Here is a 27,938-nt window from a genome sequence, read left to right as displayed (position 1 = left end):
CAGATCTATACGTGCTTTTTTTCAAAGGGATATTGTATCCATTCCTTATGTCACAAGTTACTGGAATACATTGGTCACTAATATCTGTTGGAAAAAAGTCTGGTTATTAAGACACAAATACTTGCTTGTTAACAAGGTCAAAGAGGTCTCTTTCAGAATGATCCATATGTATTACCCTGCGAATCATTACCTGAAGAAACTCAAAAAATACATTAACATTGATTGTACTTTTTGTGTTGAGCATCCAGAAACGGTTTCGCATTTATTTTGGCATTGTCTACATGTAAAACAATTATGGAAAGATATTCACAGATTTATAATTGTTAATATTCTTGATGACTTTTGTTTGTTATGGGAGAATGTGCTGCTCGGTTTCCTTAACCATAACAAAGATAAAGAAAAACAATTTTACCTCATAAATCTAATTGTGCTAATGGAAAAATTTCATATTCATAAATGTAAATTCACTAATAAAAAAACCACTCTTCCTGTTTCTATAAGGAATTCGAGCCGTAGATTATGACCCTTCTACATTCATCTAATAAGAAAGCTGTTAAAACAATCAATATGTGTGTTTCTTTTAAGGTCTTTGTAATTTGTTGTACCCCCTAGCATATATTATCATTGTCTATTTATGTACTTATTGTATGTATACAGATTTTTCTACATTGGTAATAAAAAAATACAAATAATAATACAAATAATAAAATAATAATACAAATTTGAAATAAAATAAAAATCATAATAAATGTAAACCTTAATATGAAATGTGGTCGGATACGCCGTATGGATGGTGTGACGCAATCGCGAAGCATCCAGAGGCACGCCAGGCCAAATTGAGCTCTTTACTGCATCCGCTATGCGTCTCTCAAATGTTGTAACAATGCGGAGGGCGCCATATTGACATGATTGGTTGACGGTAGGTCCTGTACAAACACAAACTCACTTCCTTGACAACTTCCTTCCCAACAGCTCTGCACTGCTCGGCGAACCTGACGTGCGAGCACGAGTTAGCCAGACACACTACAATACTTCATGATCAGAATACAAAACCAGAATGAACTGCTAAGTGACACAGTCTTACTTAGGTTGTGCCTGTTGTTCATATGGTTATCTGCCCTCTCATTGGCTTGAATGGTCCTACCTGATCTCGCCTGCCGTCATTTATTGATCACAAGCTGTCACTCGGCTCTCTTGTTAATTAAATAGATACTCTTTGCCTTCACATCTCCTCAACCAATCAACACTCACTTTGAGTAAGGACAGCCCCCTTTTTGTTGGCTATTTGCCGACGGACTTGAATTTGGTTTTAAGAGTTACGTGAGAGAAGGTAAGGTAAACTCAATTACATTTTTTATTTTAAAGAGTGAAATAGATAAACATTCTTACTGTCCTGCAATAGGTAATATATCCTACTGTTCTTCACACGGAATCGTATATAAGAGAGCATTGCGAAATGTTTTGGTTTCTTTAGTTTTGGAGAACACACTCAAGAAGAAAATATTTGTTTTCACAGTGGTGTGTGTGCAGGTAAGCACAGTAGGTTAGTATGACCCATCCTCCACATTCAGATTTTACCCAAAGGAATCATTGCTTTGGTCTTATTTGCCAATATTGTTTGGGCTGTCAATGACAACCACATTTAGAATACAATGGATTCACTGATCAACAATTATGTTAAAGAATGACATTTTCTGAAGAAATATTCAATGCCAAATGTAGCTTTGTTTAGAATTAGGCCCATTATTGACAGTGAGTTCAATGCATAAATGTAAAAAGAAGGTTCAATGACATAATAACCAAGGTAAAATTGGACCCCTCCCTACATATTGTAGGCTACTGCTCTACGCATTATGTATTTGTCTAACTATTTATATGTTTGAATAAATTGTTACATGTACCCTACTGGGACCTGTAGGCTATAACTAGAAAAACAGTAAACTCGTGTTTCAAACAGCCACTACAGTTGGTCATGAGAATACTCGTTTTTGTAACAACCATAGTTCAGTTATTCTTTATCTACAGCAGACTGATGGAACCAACTAACTGTAAATGGAAAGTCGATTAACATTTCTCTTTCCACCGTCTTAAGAAAACACCATAAGCTATTACTGTTGTGAGTGTGAGCAGTATTTTTTTGTTTTTGTCTTAAAATAATAATACAAATAGTTAAATGGTAAGCTAACCTATTCATAGACGCTAACTACATTTAGCGCATATTGTTGATAGTATCTTCTGGCGCCGGAAGTTTTGTTAAGAGCTCCGATGCTTGTTCTGAACAATAAAACGGATCGCTTGCGTTCAGGTTTTGGGAACGTATCTTTCATATCACCGAAAAAATAATAATACTTTTTTTTTAAAAGGGTAAATTACTACACACCTTATTTAGGGTTAGTGTTCCCACATGGCCATATCTCCACGTTACAGCGTGCGTTTACGAAAGACAAACAACCGGAAGACAGTGCTAATTAGCTACAGTGCCTTCAGAAAGTATTCACACCCCATTACTTTTCCACATTTTGTTGTTTTACAAAGTGGGTTTAATATTGATTTAATTGTCAATTTTTGTCAATCTACACAAAATACTAATGTCAAAGTGGAATAAAATTGTAACATTTGTGTGTGTGTATATATATATATATATTTATGTGTGTGTGTGTTACAATTTTATTCTATATATATATATATATATATATATCAATTCCTGTCAGAATCACCTTTGGCAGCGATTACAGCTGTGTTTTTCCAGAGTATCTTAAAAGCTCTCTGGGGTATGTGGGACGCTAGCGTCCCAGCTGCAGGACCAACAGCCAGTGAAATAGCAGGGCGCCAAATTCAAAACAACAAAAATCTCATAATTCAAATTTCTCAAACAAACAACTATTATATCCTATTTTAAAGATACACTTCTCGTTAATCCAACCACAGTGTCCGATTTCAAAAAGGCTTTATGGCAATAGCATAACATTAGATTATGTTAGGACAGCGCCTAGACAAGAAAAACCACACAGCCATTTTCCAAGCAAGGAGAGGCGTCACAAAAAACAGAAATACAGCTAAAATGAATCACTAACCTTTGATGATCTTCATCAGATGGCACTCATAGGACTTCATGTTACACAATACATGTATGTTTTACTCGATGAAGTTCATATTTATATCCAAAAACCCCATTTTTACATTGGCGTGTAATGTTAAGAAATGTTTTGCCTCCAAAAACTTCCGGTGAATGAGCACATCAATTTACAGAAATACTCATCATAAACGTTGATAAAATATACAACTGTTATTCAAAGAATTATAGATACACTTCTCCTTAATCCAACCGCTGTGTCAGATTTCAAAAAAGCAAACTTTGCAATAATCTGAGTACAGCGCTCAGACATCAAAACAAGCCATACAGATACCCGCCATTTTGGAGTCAACAGAAATGACAAAAATTACATTATAAATATTCACTTACCTTTGATCTTAATTGGAATGCACTCCCAGGAATCCCAGTTCCAGAATAAATGTTTGTTTTGTTCGATAAAGTTCATCTTTATGTCCAAATACCTCCATTTTGTTCACGCGTTCAGTCGAGTAATCCAAATTCACTGTGCTCGCGCAGTAAGTTCAGACGAAAAGTCAAAAAAGTTATTACAGTTCATAGAAACATGTCAAACGATGTATAGAATCAATCTTTAGGATATTTTTATCATTCATCTTCCATAATATTCCAACCCGACGATTCCTTTGTCTTCAGAAATGAAAAGGAGCACACCTAACTCTCACGGGAGTGCGTGCGATTGAGCTCATATAATTTTCTCAGTCATCTGACTCCATATGCTCTTATTCTCTCCCCATTCACAGTAGAAGCATGAAACAACGTTCTAAAGACTGTTGACATCTAGTGGAAGCCTTAGGAAGTGCAAAATGACCCCACAGACACTGTGTAGAAATTAGAAACTTCAGAGTGTTTTCTATCCAAATCTACTAATGATATGCAAATCCTACCTTCTGGGCCTGAGTAGCAGGCAGTTTACTACGGACACGCTTTTCATCCGGACGTCAAATTACTGCCCCCTACCCAAGAGAGGTTAAGAGCTTTCCAAACCTGGCTTGTGCACCATTTGCCCATCCATTCTTTAAACAATTCTTCAAGCTCTGTCAAATTGGTTGTTGATCATTGCTAGACAACCATTTTCAGGTCTTGCCATAGATTTTCACTCAGATTTATTTCAAAACTATAACTCGGCCACATTCACTGTCTTCTTGGTAAGAAACTCCAGTTCAGATTTGGCCTTGTGTTTTTAGGTTATTGTCCTGCTGAAAGGTGAATTCATCTCCCAGTGTCTTGTGGAAAGCAGACTGAACCAGCTTTTTCTTTGGGAGTTTGCCTCTGCAGTCCTTAACGATTACAAGCATACTATAACAGGATGTAGCCACCACTATGCTTGATAATATGGGGAGTGGTTCTCAGTAATGTGTTGAATTGGGTTGGCCCCAAACATAACACTTTGTATTCAAGACAAAAAGTTAATCGCTTGCAACATTTTTTGCAATATTTCTTTAGTGCCTTGTTGCAAACAGGATGCTTGTTTTGGAATATTTTTATTCTGTACAGGCTTCCTTCTTTTCACTCTGTCTATTAGTTTAGTATTGTTGTGTAACTACAATGTTATTGATCCATCCTCAGTTTTCTCCTACCACAGCCATTAAACCCTGTAACTGTTTTAAAGTCACCATTGGCCTCATGGTGAAATCCCTGAGCGGTTTCCTTTTTCTCCCGGGCAACTGAGTTAGGAAGGACGCCTGTATCTTTGTAGTGATACACTTTGTAGTGATCGTAGACCCACTCTAATTCGCTTACCGCCCCAACTGATCCACAGATGACGTAATCTCAATCGCACTCCACACTGCCCTTTCCCACCTGGACAAAAGGTACACCTATGTGAGAATGCTGTTCATTGACTACAGCTCAGCGTTCAACACCATATTGCCCTCAAAGCTCAGCACTAATCTAAGGACCCTGGGACTAAACACCTCTTTCTGCAACTGGATCCTGGACCTCCTGACGGACTGGTGAGGGTAGGCATCAACACATCTGCCCTGCTGATCCTCAACAGGGGTGTGTGCTTAGTCCCCTCCTGTACTCCCTGTTCACTGACGACTGCATGGCCAGGCACGACTCCAACAGCCTATAGGGAGGTCAGAGACCTGGCAGTGTGGTGCCAGGACAACAACCTCTCCCTCAATGTGAGCAAGACAAAGGAGCTGATCGTGGAATACAAGAAACGGCTCCCATTAACATCGACGGGGCTGTAGTGGAGCGGGTCGAGAGATTCAAGTTCCTTGGTGTCCACATCACCAACAAACTATTGTGGTCCAAACACACCAAGACAGTCATGAAGAGGGCATGACAACAGCTTTTCCCCCTAAGGAGACCAAAAAGATTTGGCATGGGTCCCCAGATCCTCAAAGTTCTATAGCTGCACCATCGAGAGCATCCTGGCCGGTTGCATCACCGCCTGGTATGGCAACTGCTCGGCATCCATCCGTAAGTCACTATAGAGGTTGTGCGTATGGCGCAGTACTTCACTGGGGCCAAGGTTCCTGCCATCCAGGACCTATATACTAGGCAGTGTCAGAGGAAGGCCCAAAAAATTGTCAGACTCCAGTCACCCAAGTCATAGACTGTTCTCTCTGCTACGGCACGGCAATCGTTACTGGAGCGCCATGTCTAGGTCCAAAAGGCTCCTTATCAGCTTCTACCCCCAAGCCATAAGACTGCTGAACAATTCATCAAATGCCCCCCCCCCCTTTGTTTTTACACTGCTGCTACTCGCTATGCATAGTCACTTTACCCCTACCTACATGTACAAATTACCTCAACTAACCTGTACCCCCGCATTTTGACTTGGTACCAGTACCCCCTGTATATAGCCTCGTTATTGTTATTTTGTTACTTTTAATAACATTTTTACTTTAGTTTATTTAGTAAATATTTTTCTACATCTTTGGTTAAGGGTTTGTAATTATGCATTTCACAGTAAGGTTTACACCTGTTGTATTTGGCGCATGTGGCAAATAACATTTTATTTTATTTGACTAGGTGTATTGATACACCATCCAAAGTGTAAATAATAACTTCAACATTCTCAAAGGTATATTCCATTTATGCTTTTCTTTGTGGGGTACAGAGATGAGGTAGTCATTCAAACATCATGTTAAGCACTATTATTGCACACAGAGTGAATCCATGCAACTTATTATGTGACATTTTTACACCTGAACTTATTTATGCTTGCCATAACAATGGGGTTGAATACTTATTGACTCAAGACATTTCAGCTCTTCATTTTGTATTAATTTATACACATTTCTAAAAACACAGTTCCACTTTGACATTATGGGGTATTGTGTGTAGGCCAGCAATGACAAAATCTCAATTTAATCCATTTTCAATTCAGGCTATAACACAACAAAATGTGGAAAAGTCAAGGGGTGTGAATACTTTCTGAAGGTATTCACACCGTAATGGAAGGTCACCAGAAGCATATTGTAAATGAATGAATACAGTCAGCTGCAACTGTGATAAAGCCGGTTAGAACAGTGTACAGTAAGTGTATATTTTGCATTTGTGAAATTATTTTGATGTGATATGAAAGTAAAGGGCTTTATGTTTCTAGAACCGTATTGCAATTGAGAATCAATTCACGTTTAGAAAGAGTTTTTGGGTGCCAGAGCCAGTCTACCTCTGAAACTAACATATAAGGTCATTGGACCTTAAGGAGTAAGAGTAGCTCCTCAAGAGTACATTCATGGACAAGTCATGAGAATACTCCTTGTTGTTATCTGTGACAACCAGCTCAGTTCTTCTTTATCTGTAACAGACAGATGAGGTAAATTACCCTTTGCTTCTTGAAAGTCCTATATCTTGAAAACTTGACTGCTGAAAGGCAAAACATTTTGTTACTGTATCAACAGTAGACTAATGGAAAAAAAGATCAAAAGATAATTATTTTGTAGATTTTTCCTTTTAAAGGGCAATCCATCACTTTCAACCTTATTGGTTATCTCCATCACAATACAAAGTCTACATATTTGAAAACAGCACATTTTCTATGTTTTGTGTAACAAGAAAAAGTTCTACATCATGCGAAGCCAGAACCCTCTCGCTAGAAACTCATTGCAGGTTTTGAAAACACTTTTTGCTTTTAATCCTACCCCGTGTTGACACAGAGAAGCATTTTATAGGATCTTTCTTCTCATAGAAATGCTCTGTTTTCAGATATGTAGACACTGGCTTGGTGCGAGGGCCATAACTAGGGTTTGAGTTTTAGTGAGATCCGGAAGGTGAAACTTAAAATAATATATATATATTTTTTGTTGTTGTTAATTTCCTGCATTTCTATACAATAGCAAAAAGAACGTTACACTGCTATTTGGAAAACAGCAAAAACAAGAAAAAATCACCCTGGCCATTATGGCTGCTCTAGGTTCATTCACTTCAGTCGATTTACAAAAAAACACAAACACAGCCTATCTATACAATTGTAATGTTATACCCTTGAAAGGTGGGAAATATGATAAATGATTCACACTGACACGTAGCATCAGCGACGAAACAAAAACATATTACATTTTTGAACTGTATTGTTTGCTGCGTTTTAATGTAGTCCTATAGGGAAGATGTTCATACTGAAACATATATATTTTTATGTTCCTAACATGTTTGATGAGATTAGTGCAGATTTTCTCAGGGGACCCCAAGTTTGGGAACCACTGTACCAACCTCTCTCTCTCTCTCTCTGGCTCTGTCTCTGTCTGTCTCTCTGTTTTTTAAATATTTTTTATATTATTTATTTCACCTTTTATTTAACCAGGTAGGCCAGTTGAGAACAAGTTCTCATTTACAACTGCGACCTGGCCAAGATAAAGCAAAGCAGTCGACAAAAACAACACAGAGTTACACATAAACACATGTACAGTGAATAACACAATAGAAAAATCTATGTACAGTGTGTGCAAATGTAGGGAGGTAAGGCAACAAATAGGCCATGGAGGCGAAATAATTACAATTTAGCAATAACACTGGAGTTGTAGATGTGCAGCTGATGTGCAAGTAGAGATACTGGGGTGCAAAAGAGCAAGAGGATAAGTAACAATATGACGATGAAGTAGTTGGGTGTTTTCTATTTACAGATTGGCTGTGTTCATTGGTACAGTGATCTGTAAGCTGCTCTGACAGCTGATGCTTAAAGTTAGAGAGGGAGATGTAAGACTCCAGCTTCAGTGTTTTTTTTTTTTTTTATTTTTATTTTTTTATTCTTTTATTTTATTTTTTTTTTTGCAATTCGTTCCAGTCATAGAACGCCACAGGATGTTTTTATGATGGTCAAGGGCAGTCAAGTCTGGGGTGAACCAAGGGCTATATCTGTCTTAATTCTGCTTCCTCCTGCATGCATTGCAGCCTGCCTCAGCCTCTCCACTGAGCTCCACATCACTGTCTGTCTCAGTAGCCTACTCTCTGTAAAGTTGGCTTCTTACTTCATCCTTCTAGCTGGCTAAGAAGTACTAGCCAGAGCCCTTCAACGTTACTGTGATAGAAGTATCTGCCATCAGATATCCACCTGACTGAAATATCTATACGCGACTATTTACTACTTGTGCACTCATTCTCCGAGAGTCGTTTTTTGTTTGTTTGGGATGTCTGTAGACACATCAGGAGTCGTGGGACGGTTTTAAAATGGCCTTTTATCTGGCATCTTGCAAAACACAGTCGTTTCTAGACTATTTGCCTATTGAGCCGACTGTGATCTAGAGTAGTTCGTTCCGCATTTCCCTTGACCTGTGCCGCGAGAGTGCGGAGTTAGCCGTTTAAGAGAGTGGTGAATGTGCTGCTAAAAAGGCAAATCCAGGGGATGCAGGCGAACATAACGAACAAACCACTGTTCATGATTCCACTCTTTCGCAAAGAGGCAGGCGCGATTAGAACTGTCAGATCAAAAATATGAGCATTCTGAGCTTTGATCAACGCTGGGAGCAATATTTAAATGTTGACCCGTAATTGATTTTCTTTATTTTGTACTTGTTACAGCCTGAATTCAAAATTGATTAAAAAAAAAGTTTTTTACCCATCTACACACAATACCCAATAATGATAAAGTAGTGCCTTGCGGTCAGAGGCCGAGCATTTGCCATACCAGGCAGTGATGCAACCGTCAGGATGCTCTCGATGGTGCAGCTGTAAAACCTTTTGAGGATCTGAGGACCATTGCCAAATCTTTTCAGTCTCCTGAGAGGGAATGGGTTTTGTCGTTCCCTCTTCACGACTGTCTTGGTGTGCTTGGATGATGTTAGTTTGTTGGTGATGTGGACGCCAAGGAACTTGAAGCTCTCAACCTGCTCCACTACAGCCCCATCGATGAGAATGGGGGCGTGCTCGGTCCTCCTTTTCCTGTATTCCACAATCATCTCCTTAGTCTTGGATCACGTTGAGGGAGAGGTTGTTGTCCTTGCACCACACAGTCAGATCTCTGACCTCCTCCCTATAGGCTGTCTCATCGTTGTCGGTGATCAGGCCTACCACTGTTGTCATCAACTTAATGATGGTGTTGGAGTTGAGCCTGGCCATGCAGTCATGAGTGAACAGAGAGTACAGGAGGGGACTGAGCAAGCACCCCTGAGGGGCCCCCGTGTTGAGGACCAGCGTGGCGGATGTGTTTTTACCTACCCTTACCACCTGGGGGCGGCCGGTCAGGAAGTCTAGGATCCCGTTGCAGAGGGACGAGTTTAGTCCCAGGGTCCTTAGCTTAGTGATGAGCTTTGAGGGCAATATGGTGTTGAACGCTGAGCTGTAGTCAATAAATAGCATTCTCACATAGGTGTTCCTTTTGTCCAGGTGGGAAAGGGCAGTGTGGAGTGCAATGGAGATTGCATATTCTGTAGATCTGTTGGTGCAGTATGCAAATTGGAGTGGGTCTAGTTGGGTTTCTGGGATAATGGTGTTGTGAGCCATGACCAGCCTTTCAAAGCATTTCATGGCTACAGACGTGAGTGCTACGGGTTGGTAGTCATTTAGGCAGGTTACCTTAGTATTCTTGGGCACAGGGACTATGGTGGTCTGCTTGAAACATGTTGGTATTACAGACTCCGACAGGGAGAGTTTGAAAATGTCAGTGAAGACACTTGTCAGTTGGTCAGCGCATGCTCGGATTAAACGTCCTGGTAATCCATCTGGCCCAGTGGCCTTTGTGAATGTTGGCCTGTTTAAAGGTCTTACTCACATCGGCTGCGGAGAGCGTGATCACAAAGTCATCTGGAAGAGCTGATGCTCTTATGCATGCTTCAGTGTTACTTGCCTCAAACCGAGCATAGAAGTTATTTAGCTCGTCTGGTAGGCTTGTCACTGGGTAGCTCTCGGCTGTGCTTCCCTTCGTAGTCTGTAATAGTTTGCAAGCCCTGCCACATATGACGAGCATCGGAGCCGGTGTAGTAGGATTCGATCTTAGTCCTGTATTGATGCTTTGCCTGTTTTGATGGTTCGTCGGAGGGCATAGCGGGATTTCTTATAAGCTCCTTGAAAGCGGCAGCTCTACCATTTACCTTAGTGCGAATTTTCCCTGTAATCCATGGCTTCTGGTTGGTGTCTGTACGTACGGTCACTGTGGGGGGACGTCCTCGATGCACTTATTGATAAAGCCAGTGACTGATGTGGTGTACTCCTCAATGCCATTGGAAGAATCCCGGAACATATTTCAGTCTGTGCTAGCAGAACAGTCCTGTAGTTTAGCATCTGCTTCATCTGACCACTTTTTTATAGACTGAGTCACTGGTGCTTTCTGCTTACATTTTTTTCTTGTAAGCAGGAATCAGGAGGATAGCGTTATGGTCAGATGTGCCAAATGGAGGGCGAGGGAGAGCTTGGTACGCATCTGTGTGTGGAGTAAAGGTGGTCTAGAATTATTTTCCTTCAGGTTGCACATTTAACATGCTGATAGCAATTTGGTTAAACTGATTTAAGTTTCCCTGCATTAAAGTCACCAGCCACTAGGAGCGCTGCCTCTGGATGAGCGTTTTCCTGTTTGCTTTATGGCGGAATACAGCTCATTTAGTGCGTTTTTAATGCCAATCTCGCTCTGTGGTGGAATGTAGACAGCTATGAAAAATACAGATAAACTCTCTAGGTAGTTAGTGTGGTCTACAGCTTATCATGAGATACTCTACCTCAGGCAAGCAAAACCTTGAGACTTCCTTAGATATCGTGCACCAGCAGTTGTTTACACAAATGCATAGGCCCCTGCCCCATGTCTTACTAGTGGCTGCTGTTCTGTCTTGCTGATAGTGTATAACCCACCAGCTGTATGTTAATGTCGTCGTTCAGCCACGACTTGGTGAAACACAAGATATTACAGTTTTGAATATCCCATTTTGAAGGATATACGTGCTTTCAGTTCGCCCCATTTATTTTCCAGCAATTGAACGTTCGCTATCAGAACGGAAGGCAAGGGCAGATTAGTCACTCGTCGCCTGATCCTCGCAAGGCACCCTGATCTTTTGCCTCAATCTCAGTTTCCTTTTCCAGCAAATCACGGGGTTTGGGCCTAGTCGGGTGTCTGCAGTATATCCCTGGTGTCCGACTCATTGAAGAACTCCTCATCCAATTTGAGGTGAATAATCCCAGTTCTGATGTCCAGAAGCTCTTTTCAGTCATAAGAGACGGTAGCAGCAACATTATGTACAAAACAAGTTACGAACAATGCGAAAAAACAAACAAAATAGCAGGATTGGTTGAGAGCCGATAAGACAGCAGCCCTACCCTCCGGCACCATCATCTGTACACATAGGTTGACAATACACAGGTTGACACAAAATATGTCTCAATTCAGTTGTTTCAGAGTAAGAGCAATAAGAGCTACGACGCTAATGTTCTCTGGGTGTCACTGAGTAGACTGATACCCCATGTCATTGATCCACATCCATAGGTAAGGCTGTACAGTGAAATAAGTATGCCCCCAATGCAATTCTAAAGTATAATACATCCAATGTAATTTCAACAGATTTTTGTCAAATTAACAAATGATTGTCTTTTGTTGATTTTATATAACAACATTCCCACCTTGTTTAGCATGATCTATTCAATTATGGCGTAATTATACTATTTGTATTAATTTGCATTACTGTCGATGACGTACTTTTATTTTGAAAGCTAACCGCACAGTCCACTATTGTGGCTAATCCTTATTGTGGCTAGCTTCACATAGATGGGTCAGACCACCATTAATCAAATAAGAACTGTCTTATCAATTCGGGTTATTTTAGATGATTGCTAGCTAACTACATAGCTAGGTGTAAACTATAGCTACTGAAACAGATTGTCGTTTTGCTATGTTTTTGGGGAAGAACATTGTTTGCATCCATGCGCTAGCTAGCTTTTTTTAATGACCAGCATTGTGGGTGCGCGAGACAACTTTACCAGCATCATAGCATACGTATCGATGAATCGTTATGACATATGAAGTGTAATCAATGTGAAATAACTACCTAAAAAAAGTATGAACGTGTTAAATTAAAATGTTAAAATGTGACGTGCAGTCATATTCAGGTCCTGATTGGTCAACAAGCTTAATTGACACGTCAAATAGTGTTATTTGACACGCAAAGACCCAAACGGTGTTCCATAGAATGAGAAATCCTGGTTGAGAATGAAACGACTGAACAAATGAACAATGAAACAGCACAGCAAGTAAGTAAGTGAAATAAATAGGTTTTGATTATGTTTTACTGGTAATGGGGATATACGTAAATGCCAACAAAATATTATTTTTGTTCTGTGTTTGTGTGTGTGACATTTTTATTTAACTAGGCAAGTCAGTTAAGAACAAATTCCTATTTACAATGACGGCCTACCCCGGACGACGCTGGGCCAATTGGGCGCCACCCTATGGGACTCCCGATCACGGCCGGATGTGATACAGCCTGGATTCGAACCAGGGCCTGTAGTGACGCCTCTTGCACTGAGATGCAGTGCCTTAGACCGTTGCGTCCGTGTGTGTGTAACTATTTAACTGTACTAGAATGCTTAAAAGGCCATTAAAATGTTAAATATCGGTATATTTAAAAAAAATATTGTAAAGGAAAATATCGGTATCGGCCAGAAATCTCATATCGGTGCATCACTAAAACGAACCATGGCAGAGCTAGTGCCTACAAAATGACGCCATTACTATTTTTTTCACAATGAGCTATCGATTTGCATTTATACAGTTAGAAATTCCTTGGCTTTTAAAGACTGCAAAAGGCATAATTGGCTGACCTTGAAAATCAAATGCCAGTGTAAGAGCAGTTATTGATATGACTGTGAGCGTGAACCAAACAAAGTAAGGTGAATGACTGCTTGCATATCTCCAACCACAATGGCTATTGTGGTGATGTTATAAATACTGGGGTAATCCTCCAGCATGATAGGTAACATTTGGGCTTAGATTAAGTAACATGTAGACAATCAAATCGGTGCAATAGCAGGAGTATAAGGGGAGACATTAGCCTAATTAGGCCTAATGGAATGCCCACACTGTGCAAGCATGGCGATAGGCCACATCCTCACACAACTGTAAATCGGAAGTCGACTAACATTTTCCTCTTCCCACTCTCTCTTTATGAAGCGCCATCAAATAAAGTCAATATGGTTTTTCCATCCTCTCTGGCGCCATACTGTAGGCCTATGTGTAAGCTATTGAGTAGACTAAGAATCATTTTGTCTTTTGTATAAAAAAAAAATATATATATATTTTTTTAAAGAAATTGTAAGCTAGCTGAGAAGCAGAATAAGCCTAGATCTACCCATGACCAAAAATGCCATTAGTCAGTTACAGTATGTTGTATGACCCTGAACTCTCATACAAACTCCATCTTCATAACCTTCATTATAACCTCCTGTCTTGTCTTGTCTTTCCAGATGCCGGGTCCACATCTCCTGTTAGTGGTGGTGGTGGCTGTGTGTTTAATAGAGACAGCCTCTGGCTTCGCCAATGGGAAAGTGTCTCAGGCGTGCGGAGATATGATACCACAGCATGGCCATGACTCCAGCTCTAAACCTGCTCCTTATAACATCACCGTGGACAATCCCACATTCAGCCCTGGTGACCATATCACAGGTAGCCTACTATATATTTGTTTCTGGTTTTATATAGGGATAGTGCTGTTCAATATCAACATTAGTGTTCACATCGGTGTAGATGTGCCCGAGTTAGCAAAATAGATAATTCTCATCTGTAATCCCTGGAATATTTCAAAGAGCATATTTAACTGAAAAAGTTTTGTATTCTAGAAACAATCTCCTGCCAGTGTGCTGTTGAGCAAGGCAATTAACCCCAAAACTGCTCCCGGGGGTGCTGCACTTTGTCTTACCCATTCCTCCTACCTCTCTGTGGGTGTGTGTATTTGTGTGTCTCGTGGGGGGGGGGGGGTTGGGACAATGGAAAATGTCTTGAGTTTTTTTATTTTTTTATTAACAGTGACTTTGCTGGTTGTTCCCACGTCTGGGAGCATCTCCTTCAAAGGTTTCCTGATTGAAGCGAGGGATGCTGAGAACCCGGACGGTCCTGCTGTTGGATCATTCAGCCTCCTCAACCCTTCTGAGTCACAGCTCCTACATTGTGGCCACACACAGGTAGAGATGATGTTACCCGACCTCAATTATATACTACATGATTGCTGGAAACACAAGCTAAGTATTGTAAAGCTCTGGCTGTCTGGAATTACTATCAACAACCTTCACCAGCCATATCATTAGTAAAACAGACAAGATGCTACTTGTCTCAGCCACACACCTCAATGGAGTTAGTACTGTGTAAGAGAAGTTTATTGTATGATACGCAACCCTGTCATTTTGAAGGGATCTGCAGTAAGCCACACCAGCAAATCCAAGAAGACAGAGATACAGGCCGTGTGGGAGGCTCCAAAAAAAACCCAGCCGGTGTCCAATTTATGTGCGTAATTATCTCCTTTATTCTCATTATGCCAATCGCTAACTGTGATATTCTTCCATTCTATTGCTAATGTGTTGATGTTGTTGTACTGAATCAGAATGTCACTACTCACTATCAATACTGACAGCTATGTAAGTTGCTTTGGATAAAAATCTTCTGCTAAATTACATTATTATTATTATCATTATATTGTTGTTTCAGGGCCACAGTGGTGCAGAAGTATAAAGTCTACTGGGTGCAGATCCCAGGGCCGGTGGTGTCTCTGAATGGGGCGACTGGGGTTCCACCACCAAACCCCACCCCCACCACCACTACTACTGCTGTGACCACAACTCTGTCTGCACTGACCAGACCTGTGAGTCACTCACCACCAGGATTGTCTCTAAGTATAGACAGAAGAGACTGAGGATGAATCAGCATAATGTTTACACTGACCGACAGGCTGTGGATGATGATTATGTGTGGTGGTGATGATAGGTGATGGAGAATTTAACCCTCTCGCTCTTTTTCTCTCTCCCTCTCTTCCTCAGTTCAGCTCAGAGGGTTGTGGTAGGAGTAAGTCATGTCTGCGTGACCCTGTGGGATGTGACCCAGGCAGAGACCCCCTGTGCTTTTTCCTCTCCTTCACTCCAGAGGAGCGGACTGTGCTGTTTGAGCTCAGTGGACCAGCTGATGGATACCTGTCCTTCGCCTTGTCACTGGACAAATGGATGGTTGGTATGACCCCAGAAAGACTACCAAATAAGTATTCTATAACCACTTGGAGCTTGTGTGGACTTAAATGATATGCCAAATCTAGGGCTACTATCTGGGGTATTTCAATATGGCATATGCACAGTGAGATTTGTTTTATGAAGTCTTACAATATAATTATAACTCATTAGAGTTTTGTATTTATGTGTAGGGGAATGATGATGTATACCTGTGTGTGAGAGATGGGGACAGTGTGGACATCAATGCTGCTTATGTCTCTGGCCGAACTCACCCTGAATTGGCCTCTGAGGTATACACAATTTATGTTTTGCAAAGTTCTGATAAAAATATGAAATAATAGTTTTGTGAATGTTTGTTTTTGTGTTATTTGTTTGTTGCTCGTTTGTTTTAGATGGTTGTTTCATAGATTGACCTCTATAGTACCTAACTGATCTTTGACCTGTGACCTTTTTGTGTTCTCTCTAGAATGTTCTTTCAGACACAGCTTGGCAGCTGGCAGATGGGGTCATTCAGTGTCGCTTCCGTAGAGACATACTCCTCCCCCGTCAGATTGAGAGCAGGTTCAGCCTGGACCAGAGCTACTTCCTGTTCATAGCCCACGGGAGGGCTGAAGATGGTATGACCATGTGTCTTTATGTAATGCTTTTCCTATTTGTTTACCAACCTTTGGTCGTATACTATAGTCTCATACATATTATTGATTATTCCTATTGTGCCAGATATATTGTAGATGCTGGTACTGAACTTGACATCTACTGTGGTTAGATTAAACATTCCTGACCTCAACCCCTCATTGTTGACTCAGGTGTGGGCTAACCTGTGCTAAGTGTTTTGAACGAGCTCACTGCTGTTTTGTACGTGAGATTTCTGGTTTAAGCTGTGATTATCTAGTACAGTAGTCATACCCGCCATATGTGTGAATCACATGCCAATAATAAATCATTGGTAAATGGTTCCAACATCTATTTACCACAATGCTTAACTGGCAGTGCTGGATCTAGTGTTGGTGCCAGACATAGACATTTACATTATCTTCATCCATCCATCTTAAGGTGTGATCTATAGACATGACCGGCAGCCTCTGATATCCACTCATCAGACAGTCATCACAGGTCCCCCCAAGAATCTAGCTGGCTCCAGGTCTCCCCTGCTCATTAAGTTCCATGGTAAGCCTGTAGTTTACAGAAAGATAAGCCTTTTATGACCTGCTTTGTTTGAATAGGAAGTGTTGTAACAAAGACATACATTTCATTACTTAATATAACACGTGTTTAACACTTCAGTTCCATACACTTGTTTCAGTATACGTCTGGCGCATACAAACACAGAGAACGAGGTGTATATCCCTCTGTATCCCCAGGTGTGTTTATGCTTGTGGCCTGGATGACGACAGTGACCACAGGGGTCATCATCGCGCGCTACTTCAAACACGACTGGCCAGAAACAAGACTATTTGGACGCAGGCTATGGTTTCAGGTAAAGACTGTTTTATTTAAAGTGTTTTGTCTTGATTAAAATATTTTGTTAATTCTATTCTTGTTATCAGAGATGAGTTAGTGATGGATAATGCTCAAACCACCATCTTTCTAATTTCCTCCTGAAAACGAGTGTTATTTCAACCATATTTTCACCATGGTGATGATGATGTAGTATTTTGGGAATGTCTCTACAGGTGCACCGAGCCTTGATGACCCTGACCGTGCTCCTTACCTGTGTGGGATTCTCACTACCCTTCATCTACCGAGGTGGTTGGAGCAGGGTAAGACTGGAATACCTCCCTCGGTCATCACCACATGCTACACATCTGACAGTCAGTCACTCCATCTGTCTGTATTTCTGCCTGGCTGGCCATATATTGTGTCGTTATAATTTAGCTGCTTATGTGTGTGTGTCTTAGAATCAAATTTCTTTGAATGTCTGTCTTAGAACTGAATCATCACCACTCAGCTGTGTGTCATGTTCTCCCTCTTCTCTCATGCTGCCTCCTCCACCAAGCTGTCTGTCTGCCTTAGTCATTCTGGCCCTGCTGGACAGAGAAGGACAAGAGAGAGAGAATGTTGAGTGCTGTAGTGGAGCCAAGTAACCAATTATCACTGACTTACAAAGCTGAATAACTTGCATTCCGTCAGTGTGAGCATGTATGGGAGATCAATCATTTGTTGGAGTGACATTGATCGATGGTTGAAATTATCTGCACCTGTTTATCTTTTTAAGGAAGGCTTTTAATTTGTCAAATATTTGTCCACTTTGCTATATATATTTTATTTTGAGAGGCTGACTGTATCTTGTGTGCCAATTCAATTCCTGTTATTTACAGGGTCTTCTGTACCCTGGATCCATTGATTTCATCCTCTCGCTTATCTTTCTCTGTGGTGTTACTGCACTGTTGTTCAGAGGTTCCTGTAGTGTTGTTCACCTCTACTGTGTCTAATTCTGTAATGTAATACTGTTGCTCTGCGCTGTCTCCATCAGCATGCCGGCTCCCACCCTTACCTGGGCTGTACTGTCATGGCTCTATCTTTTATCCAGCCTATCATGGCCCTCCTCAGACCCGCCGCAGATTCCTCACGGTACAACCTAAAGCCCCCTACATGGATCAGTTTCTGAAATGCGCCAAACATGTTAGCTATCTATATTGTGTAGCAGGATCCAGTAATCAACTGTGCTGTATTTTACTGTCTTTCCACAGAAGGTACATATTCAACTGGATGCATTTGGGAACAGGCACTATTGCACGGGTACTTGCAGGTTAGAAATTCATCTTAATCCTGACATAACAATGTTGACATGATGAAGACGATTATTATCTTTATATACGGATAATGATGCCAACAATATGTCTAGTACAATGACTACAACAGCAACAATGGTGTATCCAAACCTGGTGGTTGCAACAACCTTCTCTACCCTGTCAATCATAACCCCAGTATCTCCCCTGTTGTAGTTGTGGCCATCTTCCTGGGTATTCAGCAGCAGGCCTTGCTTCTCCCTGGCCCCTGGTCCACTGGTGTCCTGGCAGGCTGCGTAGTCTGGGGAGTCCTGGTAGACCTGCTACTTGAGTTCCACAGTAAAGTAGTCATTGTAACAGGTTGGTTTCTTTTGATTTATTCAGGTAAATCTTTTTAAGAATAAATTACTCTTGACAATGACAACCTTCTCCAACCTGTTCTTTTCTTTCCCACTTCCTATCCTTTCCAACAATTGTTAACTTTTAATATATCCCTGGTTCTGGAACCGCTGAATTAGACCTTATAACAATGATTATTAAACAGTCAAATAATTGCAATGTTGTTTTGCTTGGAGGGAACAAATCAATTACACAGTCTGATTCCATTAAGCATAGAAGAGAATTGAAAACGGATTGTTTGGTGTGTGGGCAGGAATGCTAAGCAGGTTTAAATGTCAACAAAAAAACACTAGTCTTTATAACGACAGACTTGATGTGGGTATGTAAAATCATTTTTCACTTGTTGAGATGTCTTCCTTGATTACAGTAATACATATTTCTCTCACAGTAATGTGTGTATATAAGGTTTAAATATATATTAAATTGTTATTTTCAGGGATGTAGTAGTCACACAGAAAGCCAAATCTCTATGTATTCTATTGAATACTGGAACTCTGGTAAATCTCTAACCTCTGTACAGGGAGGACTCTCGCTGAGGACGAAGAAAAGATTCTGTGTACTCACTCGGATAGTGAGAGACAGCGAAAGGTAAGCTTGAAACAAATGTATAAACTATATATGTTTTGGATATATTTTTGAGAAGTTTTCTTTTATAATAAGTTTGTCCACACTGATTTTATTTTTACTCCAATTTCTTTCAGGTATCTCGATTCAAGAAGATTGTCTTGGCGGTGTTCCTCATGGGAAATGTTGGATTTTTGTCTGTTCTCCTAAACACCATAAGAAATGTGTGACTGGGAATCACATACTCCTTGTTAGGGGTCATTGTAGACAATAATAGTATAGATTATGTATCGTATTTTGTATTACTTAAGCCATGTTGCTCTTTTTTACACACTACTGCCATTGCCTTTTTAAGATTTCACTGAACATATTAAAACGTGTCCTTAAATGGTAAATGGATGAACAACATTTGTATTTAAGAACAAAATCTCTCTGCTTATTTGAATAAATATGTTACATCATTAAGAGACTCTTTATAAATCATTCCCCCTGTCATTAAAATAAAGACTTGAACAAATGTATTCATACGTGGTATTTATTGTTGCACTAATCTATTGAACACTTGCAGTAAGAATACAAGGAAAATCACCTGAAAAATAATGTAATAAAGTGGCCTCTCTCTTATTTTAGGTAATTTCCTTACACAATTTAAAATGCTAGCAAGCAATACTGGTGATTTTTGCAAAACAGTAACAAGTAAGCATACAAACATACTTAATGAAACAATGTCAATTATTTTTTGTTTCATGAACTCAATTATCAGCGTTAAATGGCAATTCTCAAAAAATGGAGCTTGTTTAATACTCTGCCTCAATAATTATTTAAAAGCAGAAACATTTTCCTTCTTTGAAAATTGTAAACATCTGACATTTGTAGGGAAATGCACAATATAGAAAAGTTATTTTTTTATAAGCATTTTTTTTTACCATATCCCTTTTGATTCTGGAAATAGTATTTTATTTATTTTAAACATGGAATCCGTAATAAGGGGAAACAGCACCACTGGCTGCCCATCACCGTTGTTATTGTTTTTAAAATATCGCAAACAGATGTGGTGGTTTCACCATTAAGGATTCCAGCTTTAAGGGAATGTTAAAAATGTATTTCAATAAAACATGATTTCACATGGTGTATAATGTCCGTTCAACATATCTCAGTTTTCAGCTACTGATTGAATATATTTTTTGATACAAGTTACATGTTATAGTATTGTATCATACAGTATGTTATATGCCCACATCAATATTTCTGGAAAACACAGTACGAAAGTACAATAAATATAAGCTTCTTTCCTTTAGCAAGACAATACACCAAAATATGTTTTCAGATTTGCTCACATTAAAATTTCATAAAATGTTAGCATCTGTGGACTAAACATTACATTCATTTTACATTCAGGCATCTTGGCGGGCGAACACACACTACTATTTCCTGGCACTTCGACCAGAGAATCGATAACATTACAGAAGCAGCAAGTGTGGTTAAATGTCGCAACATGAGACAAACATGAGTTTGTAGCACTGCATTAAGTCTATTAACTCAGCTGAAAGTGGACAGACAATATTTTCACCAGTGACTGCAGGTTGTACCCTGTTGTTCTTCACTCGGCAAACTCCCCAGCCTCCCAGCGCAGCGCCAAGGCGCTCTTACGCCTTCCTCCGGCTCCATACACCTCAGGAAACTGGGAGACAATCACCTGATTTGAGCTCCTGTGGCTTTCTTTCAATGATATTTATGCTTTACATCAAACGCGATATTGACACTCGACTACAGTAGTTGTATGATAACACAACAGAATATTGGTTCACTTACTCTGTGATCACAGGATAGGGCTGAGCGATCCATCTTGTATGCAGTTTTCATTGGTGATGATGGCGAAGACTTACACTTCAGTGGCGCATCAACTGAAATATGTTCAAGACACAATGTTTTCAATTGGTTGATATTCATAGACACAAGCACAATATGTTCCAGCTTAGTTTAAGAGTAGGGTCAGAAGTTCTTCCTGACCAAATATATGAGACAAACTTTGTATAAACTTACCTTCAAACGACAAGCTGTCCATGAGATTTTCGGCCACTAGGCCTGTGTTGTTGTACATCCCTTTCGGATAGATGTTCGCTCTTTCTTTCTTCAGCTCCTCTTCGCGCTGTTTCACCATCTTGATCTCCTCGTCCACCAATGACAGCTGGCTCCTGGAGCGCAGCTTGAAGAAGGGGTTGTTGAGGAACGTTGAGGAGCATTCCTGGCCCTGCTGCTCACAGGCCGTGTTCAGGCAGAACTCTGATGTGCTCCTGATGATCAGGTTGGATGTCTCTAGGATGATGAAGTTGGCATTGGAGGTCTCATCTGAGTGCCACTCGTTAGCTCTGGAGGTGTCTCTGGCGCCATGTCTTGGACTTCCTTCCGGTTCTAGTATAATGATGCTGTTGGCAGGCAGATCGTGTTTCAGTGGCCCCTTTGCCGGTGAAGACGTAATAATGAATGATGGAGTAGTTTTGGATCTGGGTATTTTGCAGCTGCCATCCTCCATATTGTCAAACGTCTTCCTCTTTTCGTCAACCTCCTGACATAGCTTCGCTGGGAGCAAGATGACTGGCTTGGCATTTGTCTGGGCACATTCTGTAGGTTTCGTCTCATTGGAGAAACCCCTGTCCCGCTTAAAGTTGTCTTCTCTCTCCATGGCCAGGCGGATCTCCCTCTCAATGGAGGTCTCTGGGAATTCTTCATAAGGGGACCTGTAGCTGGAATCGCCCAGGCCTGAGTCCTCTGAGCAGGGGCTGAACTGGGTGTGGGGATACTCAGCTCCACCCATAGCCAAATTCTCTAGGCTCGTATCTCTCGTCTTGGGCCTGTCAATGTTCCTGACTGGAGTGTACATGAAGCTGTGGCTGCCCGTGAGCGGCCCACACTGCTTTGTGGTGGGTGACAGCACCAAGTTCTTGGTCTGCTCTTCCATCTCCCTCCACTGTTTCCGGGCCAGCTGGAAGTCCACGTGCTCTGTGCTGACGTTCTCACTCTTGGTCTCCTGGATAACGCAGAAGTCCTTTGGAAGCTTCTTGTTGGGATCTGCCTTGCAAGATGTATTATGCCTTGAACCATTGCCATTTCCTTCCTCGTCTTCAGAGATTTTGGATAGGCTTTGGAGCAGTGCTGCAGGGTTGTATGTCACTTCCTGTGCAATACCAGTGAGGTAATCTGGTTGCTCCAACACTTCCAGTTCCTCTTCCTTTGGCATCTTCACTTGAACTTCCTCCTTGTTATCGTCATGGTTGTCAACGTTTTGCACTTCAACCTTTTGGACGAAGAGATCCTGTGCACTCAGTTGGAGGCTATCCAGATAGTCATCATCGTCCTCATGGTTGATCGAGGAGGAAAATATCGCCCTCCATTTATTTGCTCCATCTTCACTCTCATCGTCTGAGGAGGCCTCTGCTATCTCAACACGCAGGCATTCATCCACCTCGTCTGGGTCCAGACCATGACAGGACTCGTTGGAGACATCCGACAGAACCTCCTCTCTGATGTACTGTTCTAGTAAAGACTCCTCTGGGACATCACTGATGTAGTTTTCTAATGGGCCATATTGAATCTCTTTTGAGTCTTTATCCTCACCATCTTCACCATCCTCTGGGTTGGACACAGTATCTTCAGGCTGTTCTAGTTCTTGGGTGTCCTGTCTCTTACGATGAGCTTCGTTCTCATACACACTGTCAACACTGGACGGTGTGTCAGAGACAGACGAAGTGATGGATTCATTTCGGTTGAGTTCTTCATGGCTAGACAAAGCCTCCTTTCGAAATGGGTTACCTGTGCAGAGCCCGTTTCCTAAGCCGTCAAGCTCGTCGATCATACTAGCTGGTAAATCTGCTAGGATTTCGAGCAATGCTTTCTTTCCTATGGATTCTAGTGAGTCAGCCTCTAAACAGACTTGTTCCTCTTCTGTTCCTCCTAAGCCCTTTTTGTTTTCAGTTGAGTCAGTGAGAGAGAGTTCCTTTTCATAGGCAATTACGCTGGTCATCTCCGTTTGTTCACTGGTCTCCATGGTTACTGCCTTCGAGAAGGATCTGGGTTCGTTTGGATTGTGATTCTGAGTGTTACTGCAACCTTCGTTCAGTTCTTTACCATCCGTCACACTTGCCACAGCGGTAGCTCTCTGAAAGAAATTAAAATGTATTCACCCGTCAGTAAGGGAGATTGGGAATTGTTACAGTGTTACATGTTATACCCTCACTGGGTGCAGTATCGCTGAGTTTGGCACTTTGTATATGAAAATCATTTTCTCTTTTCTCTCTGTAGCCTTTATCTAGTCTTTAGATTTGTTTGTTCTTCCTCTCCCTCTCTCCCCCTTCTTACTTAGTTGAAATGTCTCTGTTATATTGTCCCCTTATTTCCCAAGTGATAGATAAGGCTTTACCTACACAGCTCCTTTCAGCCAAACAATAAACCTTATTACAGTGACCAGTATATTACACAGAACAGACAGCAGATAATTTATGAAGAGGTTTTGCTTGATTCTAGATCTAGGTAAAAGGGGTTGGTATTAAAATGGCAAAAAACATTATTCTACAGAGTCTATCTGAATCCTGTGGAACACATAAGAAACCAATCCAAGCAAATCCTATCTTTGTCTTTTCCCATCTATGGCCACTTTACAATTTGTACCAAACACATTGAAAACAAAACAGAGAGGATCACATGTAATTGCAGAGGGGTGGACTCATCAAAGTTGTTTGTTTACTATTGCAGTGAACTGACAAATTGGGTTAATCCACAGTGAGGCTGAACAAGAACACCAGTCGTACCAGCTGAATTGGATGGCTCTGGCTCCGGCTTATATAAGACTGCAGGATTGACTATCGCCCACGCTCTGCTGTGACGGTCTGTCCCTGTAGTCGGTTAGCTCTTACCTCCCCTGCTAAAGCTCAGGAGTGCGTGGGTGTGTGTGTGTGTGTTTGTCTGTGTGTGTGTGTGTGTGTGTGTGTGTGTGTTATTATACACTACTTCTGTTCTGTGTGTGTACACCCGCAGACCCCCCCAGCATGCCCAGGGGTAGTGGTGTCCCCATGTCGCCGCTCAGCACCACCACCATGGGAGAGACAGGAAACTGACTGCTGATTAGTGTCATAACGAGGGAAAAACTTAGATAGAAAGACCGGCTGAGCTGAACACACAACACATGCATTTCCAGTCAATTAACCTGAGGAAATTAATTCATTTGCTTTTAGAAATGTAATGATTCTTAAAAATGTTTTAGTTGAAACTGTTGGTGGTGAATTTGAAATTCATTCTGTGCTCTGAAATTGCTGTGAAAATAAAATATTTTCTCAAACAGTATTTACATGTCACATATCTGATTTATGCTATCCACACTTTACTGTTTATAGTTTAGAATTTTTTTCTACGGATGGTGATTCATTATCACCTACTTTTCACACACCACACAGGGATTGATTAGATGCCAACACCAAAACTGACTGTTTCAGTGGAATGTACAGCGTCTCCATGACACCACGCAAGTCAGGTGTCTTGCTTTGATTTGATCAGGGAAACAGTGTTTTCCTTCTCATCTTAACTCCATCATTCCACCCACGGTTCTGCATCTATGATCAGACAAGCTAATCAAAAGCATCTCTTGTATCCTATCCGTTGTGTAAAATGTGTTGTACATCATGAGGCGGTTTCCCAGACAAAGATTAAGCGTAATCCTGGACTGAAAAGCACATTCAATGGAGATTATCCGGGAAACCACCACCTAAATGTTCAACCTGAGTCTTTGCCAAGCCCAACTCCAGAGAAAGGCTCACATCAAGCACGGAGCTGTAGCCTCTTTCACACCAAAGCTCGGAGTATTTAACAGCTCCAAACAGCAAGGACTGCCAACAGTCATTCATAATGAGACCATAATCCTCATCTATCCTATGACTTTCTTTACAACTGTCACTGTAGGCAAATTCCTTTGTGTTGTTATAGAGCTGTTGCTACAAAAAACACTGTGAAACAAGATTTTAATTGTGACTGTTATTAGCCGTTATTGTCAGGATTGTTTTGACAATATGTCAGATAAATCAATTCAAAGCATATTTTGTGAAATAGCATAAAATATTTATAACTTTACATTTCTTCTCCCTGTGAATGTGTTGAGATAATAGTTTAGTCATTCAAAATATTTCTTAGGTGGAATCATTTGGCAAGGCACAACAATATGATATCATACCTCCATTGTCAGCTAAACAACATCTCCCAGATATTTCCCTATCCCTGCTTTATCAGAACCAGATAGCTAGTTCAATGCAGTCTGTACTGTGTAGCTACAAACAACAGAGGTGATACAGGGCTTAAGGTATTTCCGCTGGTTGACAGCACCACTAACCTTCGTCTCTTTTCTTCCTGTCACCATCATCCTTTTTAACCATCTAATCCCACACAAATGCTACACAAAAAATCCTCTGCAACAATACAACGGGACAAAGATGGATAAAACAAAGTTTCCTTCTGTCCAAGGTCTGAAATAGACACATCATCAAGCCAAACACAAAAAGCCATTAAGTCCAATCAAAATAAGACAGAAGTGCTGAGCACCATGGCAACCCCCAGTAGTCATACCACTTAGCACACAGCTCTGCTCTGCTCAGCTAGTGCACAAACTTCCACCACAGCCTCACAGGCTCTCAGGCAGCAAGCTGTTGTGTCCTAACTGTTGTGTCCTAACTATCTGTATGCAATAAATAATGCAGCGTCAATGTGATGATTAGCATCAAGCACACAGAAAGAGAGACAGAGCTGATGTGTTAGAACGGAACAGAACACCATATCCGTAGAAATAAAATCAAATGTGCATGACCCTATGGTACCTACCAGAAGCTTCCAACAGATGAGCCAGAAGGAGATCATCTTGATCTTACTGGTCCAGACAAATCAAAATACACTCTTCACAACAAACACCTAACATGGACTCTGAGTGACTGTGTGTGGTGCGATGGGAGAAATACACAGCCTTATTGATAACTGATCAGAGGTATTGATCAGTGAATGGTACCCGTGTCGAAAGAACTAGAGGGGCACTCTATTGGCAGAAATGCCATTGTGATGAGGTTGATGCTGGAGATGGTTGTTCCTCAGGCTACTTCCTAATCACGGATGTGGCTACATGTTATGGTGGTGTCCTAGTGCACTCCCAGTCACTGAGTGGCCATTGAGTGCCCCTGTGTAAGCCATGGACTTTTAGCAAGCCGCTCAATAGGTGACCAAGGTCATGATGGGATTGATTTTGGCCTGAATGGTGGCATCATGGAGATATTTCCTGCAGGGAATGAGATTGAAAGCTGCATGTGACATTTGTGATGTGTTTTTTTTTTTTTGTGTTCCCAGCTTGCGAAGCATCATCCAAATTACACATTAGCTAAATGCCACGTTGAATTCTGAAGTCGCTTGCGTGTGCGTCATTCGTAAGTGCCTGCAGCAGGCATGATGCTTGGCAAGAAAGCTGTTGTACACTCTGCTTATTAGTTTCAAGGCTGTTCTCTATACAAAAGGAACAGTAGCTGTGAAGTTCGGGAACAGAACAGGCTCGGTGAAAAGAGACATGGTGTGCGTGGGTGGGTTGGAAACATGAAGTATGACCAGTGATGTATGTACACCCTTAATTGCTCATGCTATGTACTGGCCATGAAGAGGCTTTGAACTGACCGGTCGGACATATTGTCACTGGAATTCTACAGTATTTTGATTAAATGTTTAAAGTCAAAATTGTAAGTGTATTTAAGTATTTGGTTGTTTTAATGGGGACAGTAACATTAGGTTTTCAGGTTTAACTCATATAATATAATTTAAAAGTATGCATTAGTGTGTGTAATAGAATAAATGTGGCAAAAACTAATGTAGACATTAATAAATGCATTTAGCGTCCAAAATAGTTTTACAATGACGGGGCTTCAACACAGTGCACCCCTATGAGTCATCTAGTGTATGGAAATCATTGAGGACGACCTGAAGGAAAGTAGTGTGATAGAATATTTCTAAGAAACCTTGAGCCCTGCAAGTTTTACATGTTCATCTCGTCTGAGGTTAACATATTGAAACACCCAACGTTGACAATAAGAACATGAAGTCTGTCCTCTGGTGTTGATAGGCCAAATTCTCAGTATTACAAACGTCAATAGTAGTGACATTCTAATTTGACGGAAAAATGTGGTATAGTGTTTTTTTGGCGGAGATTGTGTAATTAATACATGTGGTGCGTTCCCGCACTTTTGAGAACACTCTACACTGCTAGCTTGTTCACTATTACAAACTTCAATAGTAGTGACATTCTAATTGGATGGAACTACATTTGGAGCTTTTGTTGCTATGCACTGCTAGCTAGTGAGGGTGATGTCATTATCATTTTAATTTATCAACGAGACTTGATAGAGCTGTAAGAGTCACAGCCTCTATAGTAGGATGTTAGAGAGGGTCTGTGTGTGTGTGTGTGTGTGTGTGTGTGTGTGTGTGTGTGTGTGTGTGTGTGTGTGTGTGTGTGTGTGTGTGTGTGTGTGTGTGTGTGTGTGTGTGTGTGT

General features: G+C 40.9%; 2 protein-coding genes across 4 annotated transcripts in view; one reads left to right on the top strand and one right to left on the bottom strand.

Annotated features, from left to right (window-relative positions):
* Window positions 1-1,004: 1,004 nt before the first annotated feature.
* Window positions 1,005-19,901, top strand: frrs1b (ferric-chelate reductase 1b). Its single transcript, NM_001173810.1, is given in 17 exon segments — window positions 1,005-1,330; window positions 13,943-14,141; window positions 14,502-14,656; window positions 14,882-14,952; window positions 14,955-14,975; window positions 15,177-15,330; window positions 15,506-15,688; window positions 15,880-15,978; window positions 16,155-16,305; window positions 16,742-16,855; window positions 17,050-17,165; window positions 17,362-17,448; window positions 18,162-18,259; window positions 18,379-18,437; window positions 18,634-18,777; window positions 19,337-19,404; window positions 19,518-19,901. Coding segments are annotated over 16 exon segments (1,812 nt in total). The 5' UTR covers window positions 1,005-1,330; the 3' UTR covers window positions 19,611-19,901.
* palmdb (palmdelphin b) overlaps window positions 19,900-27,938 on the bottom strand; it is a 43,100-nt gene continuing 35,061 nt past the window's right edge. For 2 of the 3 annotated variants that reach the window (XM_014157393.2, XM_014157395.2), the window contains 3 exons: window positions 21,424-23,536; window positions 21,193-21,284; window positions 19,900-21,061 (listed from right to left, as the gene is read on the bottom strand). In XM_014157393.2, coding sequence (XP_014012868.2) covers window positions 20,981-21,061; window positions 21,193-21,284; window positions 21,424-23,536 — 2,286 coding nt within the window. In that variant the 3' untranslated portion in view covers window positions 19,900-20,980. Of the gene's footprint in view, window positions 21,062-21,192; window positions 21,285-21,423; window positions 23,537-26,238; window positions 27,815-27,938 lie in introns of those variants that run through there. The other variant, XM_014157394.2, reaches the window with a different exon arrangement.

This window comes from Salmo salar, chromosome ssa19 (genome assembly GCF_905237065.1).
Source record: "Salmo salar chromosome ssa19, Ssal_v3.1, whole genome shotgun sequence".
NCBI classification, from domain to species: Eukaryota; Metazoa; Chordata; class Actinopteri; order Salmoniformes; family Salmonidae; genus Salmo; species Salmo salar.
This window is presented reverse-complemented; position numbering and strand designations above follow the sequence as displayed.